This window comes from Protobothrops mucrosquamatus, unplaced genomic scaffold (assembly GCF_001527695.2).
Source record: "Protobothrops mucrosquamatus isolate PMUCROS unplaced genomic scaffold, P.Mucros_1.0 scaffold3387, whole genome shotgun sequence".
NCBI lineage: Eukaryota > Metazoa > Chordata > Lepidosauria > Squamata > Viperidae > Protobothrops > Protobothrops mucrosquamatus.
The window spans coordinates 114,489-122,637 of NW_015389369.1; the positions used below are offsets into that span (position 1 = coordinate 114,489).

At 41.8% G+C, this 8,149-nt stretch overlaps 1 protein-coding gene across 1 annotated transcript in view; it reads left to right on the top strand.

Annotated features, from left to right (window-relative positions):
- Positions 1-7,349, top strand: part of KHDRBS3 (KH RNA binding domain containing, signal transduction associated 3) — a 121,195-nt gene extending 113,846 nt beyond the window's left edge. The window contains exons 8-9 of the mRNA XM_015826928.1: positions 2,581-2,636; positions 6,692-7,349. Of these exons, the coding sequence (XP_015682414.1) occupies positions 2,581-2,636; positions 6,692-6,783 (148 nt within the window). The 3' untranslated portion in view covers positions 6,784-7,349. The remainder of the gene's footprint in view (positions 1-2,580; positions 2,637-6,691) is intronic.
- Positions 7,350-8,149: the final 800 nt, after the last annotated feature.

An 8,149-nucleotide genomic window follows, 5' to 3' on the forward strand; every position in this document is an offset into this window, starting at 1 on the left:
AGCATCTGTCACTTCAAAGGTCTCCCTGTCAAGATATGAGCATCTTGGTGTGATGGGGAGGGAGGGTGTGAGGTAAAGTTTTGTGAGTCAAAAACAGTACTGTTGTTTTCTTCTCCTGAAAAGCTGTTCAGACTGTGTTTCATAATTCTTGTTGGGGTTTCTTCCTGGAGTATCTTAAGAGTAGTGTTTGTTGGGCCTGCACCCCCTTGTAGTAGTGATAGTTATCTAATGTGCTTTCCATAAGGGAGGGTGACTAGCCATGCAGAGGGAGAATGATCACATTCAGTGCAATAATGAAGCTTCCAATTCATGGCCCAGGCCGTAAATGTTGTTTCTCTGCTCAAAAAAAACAAAAACAAAAAAACCTCACCACAACTCCTGCAGCAGATAGAAAGTTTGCTAGCAGACTATGCTGACTGCGAATTCGAAATTCCAAATATGCAAGTGCTGATTCATCTGGAAGGAGCCTGCTGGAGAATACCTAGATCCAGGGGTCTTCAAACTTGGCCTTTTATGACTTGTGGACTTCAACTCCCAGAATTCCTCAGCCAGCGTGCCTGGCTGAGGAATTCTGGGAGTTGAAGTCCACAAGTCATAAAAGGGCCAAGTTTGAAGACCCCTGATCTAGAATATTCCTGAGGAACAAACTGACATTTGGGAATCCTAACTTTAATTTAGAGTTCATGGGCCAAGGCGGGATTTAGCAACCTGCAAGCATCCAGCCACCCACAGTCTTTCCTTCCTTCCTTCCTTCCTTCCTTCCTTCCTTCCTTCCTTCCTTCCTTCCTTCCTTCCTTCCTTCCTTCCTTCCTTCCTTCCTTCCTTCCTTCCTTCCTTCCTTCCTCCCTTTCCTCTCATCTTCCTTTCTCCTTCCCTCCCTACCTCTCATCTCCCTCCCTCCCTCCCTTCCACTTATGGTTCTAAATAATTCAAGGTGGCAAACATACAAAATATTCCTTCTCCTATGTTCCTCACAGCAGCAACCCTGGGAGGTGAGTTAGGTTGAAAGTGAGTGACTGGCGCAAAATTGCCCAGCTGGCATTCATGCCGTCTCCTGCTTTCTAGGCCAGCACCTCCATTACTACACCAAACTAATTGCTGAACATATAGTGGCTTGGTTCCTTCTTGTTTTCTGATGGGGAACACATGAAAGCTGTAGCAGAATAACTAAATAACAGTTGGAAGGGGCCTTGGAGATCTTCTAGTCCAACCCCCTGCTCAGGCAGGAGACCCTACACCATTTCAGACAAATGGTTGTCCAGTCTCTTCTTTAAGAACCTCCAGTGATGGAGCACCCAAGTCTTCTGGAGGCCAGTCGTTCCACTGATTAGCATAATTTAGAACCCTAAAATTAGCTTAATACAGTAAAACCAAGAAACTCAATTCAGATCCTTACCCTCTCTGAAAAGCCCTGATACTTTTGCATGGGATATGGGGCTCACTCCTCTTAAGAGTCCAAGACGTGTCCTTTTCAACCCAGGAACTTGTGTCAAAGGAACGCCTTAGTTTCAAAAGTTTCCAGCTGTAAGAGTTAACATCTGTCTCAGTCAACAAGACAGAAATGTAGAGCAGGGAGGGGCCAGTCTGTTTGGATCAGAGGACATATTTAACCTGACAGCATATTAGGGGGGCTTTAGCAAAGCAGTTGCTGTGATGGATGGGACCAGTCACAGTAGATTAGTCGCATTTCATTTTTATTTTTTTTGTTACTGAAAAGAATCTAAAGAATTCAGTAGAACAAGGAGTTAGCTTGCGTCAAGGACCAGGTTGGCCCAAAGTAGACCCGCAGTCAGTTGAGGGGTCCTTAGTGCCACCTCTGAGATGGTGACCAGCAAATTCCTTCATGCCTTGGAGACATTGAATGTAACAGACCACTAAGCCCATAACATTAACCACACAACCAACAAGAGAAGACATTTCATTCTTCTCTACTTTGAAAAGACACAGGCAGCAAATGGCACTCTCTCTCTCTCTCTCTCTCTCTCCCTCCCTCCCTCCCTCCCTGGCATTCTACTTTCCACTAAGGAACCTTTCTGGGGACTAGAGCTACTTTCTTTCTTTCTTTCTTTCTTTCTTTCTTTCTTTCTTTCTTTCTTTCTTTCTTTCTTTCTTTCTTTCTTTCTTTCTTTCTTTCTTTCTTTCTTTCTTTTTAAAAAAAGACAATTCCAACTTAGCATCCTGGCCATTTTGAAGCATTACCAAGTCAATATATTTAGCCGTCTGAATTTAGAGCTCTTTAATGCCACTTTGGTAAACCTCCAAATTTTCCTGTCCTTTGGCCTTGCTGATGAAGCTTTGGGAGCAACTGTAAAGAAACATCTGGGGGGCTTCAGGTTCAAGCCTCAGGTCTGCCTATACATCATGGTGGACCTTCAAAGGGTGTGCTTGTGTGTGTGTGTTTGTTTGTTTATGGTCACCTGACACAGGGATGCTTGGAGTTTAGTGTGTCAATATGCAGTGCCCACTAATGTCTTCTTGCTGCTTTTGAAAGCCTTGCAAAAATGGATCCGCTTAAGTAGGTTCATATTTTCATACTGTCTTGTAACCAGATGCATATATTTTCTTTTTTCTTCCAAACAGTGGTGATTACTATGACTACGCCCATGGCTTGGACGACAATACGTACGATTCTTACAGTGAGTACTTTTAATGCTCTGGAATAAACTTTGATGTAGAAGAAGAAGAAGAAGCGATGGTGCCCGTGTGTTTCCAAGTGTAATTTGTCAACTGTCCCGTTGGCATATGCAGCAAAAGAAACTCCTGGGACATTATTTACCAAGAGCAGTGCTTTTTTTGTAACTCACATCTTGTTAATCTTTTATTTACCTTTCGCACATAGTCAATCAATGTACACACACCCACACACGTCAGTTGTGTAACAAACATAATGGTCCTTGCTCGCAATGGGCGACTACATGACCAATCACAAGCCGAGCAGCCGGACAAAGTACGCATGCATCGGACTCGACACACAAAAGCAGCCTGCTTGCACCATTTTAATGATTTTGCCTCCAACCTGCTATGCTCAACAGGGAGATTCAAGTCCACGTGGACCAAACATCAAATTTTCAAAAGTTACTTTTAAAACTTGGAAAATCTGTTAAAACAATGGTGCCGGAACTCTGTTCCGTTGACTTCCATGACAAAAAAAGCACTGGCCAAGAGTATAAACTTTACTGATAGATCTATACAGTTACAGAAGAAGTGAAGCTGGCTCTTCAGGTTTACCTGCAAAAAAACAACAACCACAGCATAGTTAATTCCCTCTCTCCCCCCCCCCCCATTTGGGCCATCCATTGTTCACCAATCCAACACAATCTTTTTATTTTGGGAAAACAGTCTGCACCTTTGAAAGGTTCCCGCTGCACAACCTTGAAGTGTTGGGACTTTTTCAGGCTGCAAAAGGCTCAAGTAAATTCCTCACCTCCCCCCCAGCTCCCAATACATTCCAAGCATTCCCCTCCCCCCTCACTTTGTTTCTGTTGTCAAGTTGTGAGTAGATTTGTATTTCGAGTCAGCCTTGACAGCGAAAATGCTCCGTGTTGTCGTTACTATTGAAAATGGGAATGAATTATGAATGGAGATGAAATTATTCAAGATACGTTCCCTTTCTCTCGTTCCGGCATGCGGGTATACGCAGGAGTTTGAAATGACAGGAAGGCAGAATCCAAGTGAAAATTTAGCAATGTTAGTTTCAGACACAGAAAGGTGTGTGTGGCGGGGGGGTGGAAGGAATTTATTTTTATTGTGTATGGTTATTGTAAATGTTAGATCACCGCAATTCAGGGTTGCTGGGTTTAAATTCCTGCATGGAACTATGATTGGACTAGCCCAGGGATAGGGAATCTTGGCTCTTTTATGACTCGTGGACTTCAACTCCCAGAATTCCTGAGCCAGCATGGCTCAGCTTGGAAACCTCTCCCTTTCCTCTCAGCATGGCTGGCTCAGGAATTCTGGGAGTTGAAGTCCCCGAGTCATAAAAGAGCCAAGGTTGCCTACCCCTGGGCTAGCCTATATGATGCTGCTTTGTGATTCTTTTCATTTGCCATTTTATACAGCAGGGGATTGCGGGGTCAGTCCCAAAGTGGAGCGATTAGGAAGTTAAATTTACCATTTCACCAGCCAAACTGTAGAATGGGGTTGGGAAATACCCAAAATGGCTGGCCATGTAAGGGAATTTGGCCAAGGTATTTGCCCGTTCCACTAGTTTGGACGGCACGGGCACAACAGTTTATGGAACAACTCCATTTCATCTCTAGAAGTGTTTCTCAACCTCAGCCACTTGAAGCTGGTGTGGACTTCAAGTCCCAGAATTCCCCAGCCAGCCCTGAAATGGAATGGGGAAAGGGAATGGGATCGAATGAAACAAAAGCAAGGGTTTGGAGCACAAAAGCTGAATCTTGAAAAGTTGTAATGGAATAGAAGTATTATATAAAGGATGTCCCAAGATGCTATTGGATAAAAGTTAAAATTGAGGCTTAGGTTTCGGGGACTCGAAATTTCAATCGGGACTGATAGTGACACTTTCACACAATCACAGACATATGCACCACATTTTGCATGTTGTCAGAGGGAGTGACTGCAGATTTTCCTGCTAATTGCTAGATGTTGGGGGTGGGGGCAAGACTTTAATTCCTGTTTCCCTGGGGCTCTTTGTAGATGGGAGGAGATTAAAAAAAACCCCAGCATTTCTCAATTGAAGCAACCATCTTCTTAACTTGTCGTGAGACAGTAAATTATTCTACCGTGCAAGCTGTCTCCATGTCACGGGTTTAAATGACTCTTAAGTCACCTCGAGCGGAAGCAGCTGATTACACGAGTTCTTGAAAAGAAAAGTCACCGAAGCTTCCTCTTTTTTTCCCCCTTGCAACATGCTAAATTGGTCTCCGTGGACTTTAGAGCGTTGACGGTTCCATGCTTCAACATCAGTATGAGTTGTTTCCTGTTTGCCTTCTTGCAGGGAACATTTTAGCCCTGAGCTTACGGTGTGCTTGGTGCAAACGGGGAGTGAGTCATTGCTATCTTCCCTTACTTCTGCTGACACCATCTCAAATCTCAGTTCTCCTGTTCTTCTCCCACCTAATAATGCACAGGGACTGGAGGGGGAAGTAGCAAATAATCCTGTAAAGAAAAGAATCAAGAATCACTTATTGCAATAGCAATAGGACCTATATACTGCCCCGTAGTGCTTTTACAACCCTCTCTGAGCAGTTTACAGAGTCAGCATATGCCCCCCCCCCCAGAGTCAGCATATGGGTCCACATTTCACTGAACTCGGAAGGATGGAAGGCTGAATCAACCTTGAGCCGGTCGGGATCGAACTGCTGGCAGTGAACAGAGTCAGCCTGCAATACTGCATTCTAACCACTGCGCCACCACGGCTCATCATATGGGAATTGACAGGGTTTCCTTGCTTTGTCTTGGTGACCTGTGACCTGAAGCATCTTATCATCCCCTTCCTGATTCCAATTTACCGATTTACTTATTCTAACAATGTAAACAGAGTAACACAATGAACCCCAGACGTACAGAATGGTCTCAATCTTGGATTCAGTTTTCTGAAGATGATTAGGTCTTCATATAGCAATGGCAATAGCACTTAGACCAGGGGTGTCAAACTGCCGGCCCGCGGGCTGGACGCATCATCCGGAAGCCGCGCCCACCCCATTGCCGGCAGTGGCAAAAAAGCTCTGATACATTGCACGACGTCACGCGAGGTTGTGAGTTTGACATGTCTGACTTAGACATATATACCACTTCATACTGCTTTACAGCAGTTTACAGAGTCCGCCTATTGCCCCCAACAATCTAGGTCCTCATTTTACCAATCTTGGAAGGATGGAAGGCTAAGTCAACCTTGAGCCAGTCAGGATCGAACTCCTGGCAGCGGGCAGAAATGCACTCATGTTATCCATCCTTGCGCTCTCATATGTATAGTTAAAGGAGGAATCATTTGAGGTTGGGATACCCCAGTCAAGAATTACTTCTCCAAGGGGAGAAATGAGTGCTTGCTTTTAAACAGAGGGAAAAAAGATCCACACATTCACTGTGTTTTTCTGAGGATTTTATTGCTGATGCCTTATTATTTTTTTAAAGTGGTTTAGATGAGTGGAATAATGCTGTTATTGTTTCTTTTCTATTCTTTCCTTTCTTGGGTGGGAGGGAGAGGAAGGAAGGAAGGGAAGAAAGGAAGGAAGGAAGGGGAGAGGAGAGGAAGGGGAACAAAAAGAAGGTGAGAAGGACAGGAAGAGGAAGTTGGCAGGGGAAGGAAGGAAGGAACTGTTAGGCATGCTGCACTCATGCAATTAGACAGATGTAACTCACAACCTTATACGAGGAAAAAGGACAGGTTTTAACTGTTGCTAAAGAGGGGAAAAGGACACCAGTATAATTCTGTGACCTAGAGCTCAGTTGTCAGTGAGGAATTAAGCTTGGGCCTGGCTTTTACTGAGACTTCAGCCTGAGGTCTGCATCCTTATTCTGAACTAGGTTTGAATTTTTGTTCCGAAATCCCGTGCAGTTTTGTGTCGCTGAGGGCAGAGGAAAAGGTATTAAGGAAGGGTGAAAGCCTTTCCCTTTGGATGGTTCTTACCCCCTTTCTCCTCCATCTGGAAAAAATACAATAAAATAGATGTTTTCTCCTTGAAGATTGGTAGAAAAACGTCTTACCCTTTTTCCTTTGTGATTTCAGGACAGGAAGAGTGGACCAACTCAAGGCACAAGGCTCCTTCAGCAAGGTCAACAAAAGGAAGCTACAGAGAGCAGCCATATGCCAGATACTGATTATTCTGTCCGATGTTGTGAATTGCCCAATCTCCACCAGTCCTGTAAACTGTTCAAAGTAATTTTTTTCTATGAACAATCCCTTTTTATTAAAATCAAAGTGCTTAATCTGAATGGACGGACTGAGCTTAATCTATTTTTTGCTGACTGAAAAACCTGTACAGGAAGGAAGACACGCGAAATGAGCTTTCTTATTTCTGGATTGTAATTTGGGAGAGAAAAGAAAAAAAGGAAAAAAAAACAAAAGGAAAATAGGTGATTAAAAAAAAAATACAAAAAGAAAAAAAAACCTTTAACTAGTGTTAAAAACAAGCTAGGTTTACTAAACATGTTAATCTATTATTTTAACCTAAGCGTAACCTTTTATTTTAAAGGTTTTCAACAATTAAGTTCTTCTCTAGTTTTACCTTTCAACTATTTTGCTAGTTTTTTCTCTTGCAAACATGCGTAAAAAGGGAAAGAGATCACAAATGCAAATAATGTGGTATTTTGTAATTTGAGTCTTGAAATGTTCTGTAGTGTTAAGCAAAGTTTATTCTTGCTTGATACTAAATAAACTTTTGAAAGAAAAATCAGTGTGTGTGAGAGTATGCATTATTTATTTAAAAACCTTAATAAATAGTAGTAAACAGGGAAGGAGTGATTTTTTTTTAACAACCATCAGCATAAAATGGTTCCTCTTAAAATACTGTGCAACTATTTTTGTTTTTAAAAAATATGGTAAAAACCTAAAGGTGCCTTACAACATTTACTATAGCTATCTCTCTTTTGTTTTCCATTTATGCACACAATTTAGATTTAAAGAGTTGTTAAAGGAAGTATCCAAATGGTTTTGAGCAGCTGGATTCCAACTTTAAAAAAAAAATATTCTTGTTTTAAAATACCGGTAGCTAATGTATTTCTGAATCAGATAAATTTAAAAAAAAAACCAGAGAATCAAAAATAACCTGTGACTTAGTTTTCATCTTGTTGAGCATTTCTTCATTAGCGCAACTTTGGAATATTTTTTTGTTGCTGTTGTTTTCTGAGAGTTTTGATACCTTAATGACAACCTTACTCCGTGCCGGAAGCAATAAACAAAGCTTTTAAAGACTTTCTGACTTGACTAATTGCGGTCGCTTTTCGTCAGAGGCAGAGGATGTAACCTTAAAACGGTCTTCATTTGCAAAAGGTAAATAAATCAAATAAGATTTTAATCTCGCTTAATTTATCTTAATATAACCCATAAAAGCAGGGAAGCGTACCAATTAGCCAGTTTTATTTTAGATTACAGAGAGAGGCTTTTAAGATCGCCACCTAAAATTTCATCTTAAAAAGTTTAATTTGTGCTAGTACCTAAAAAAAAAAAAAAAAAAAAAAAAAAAAA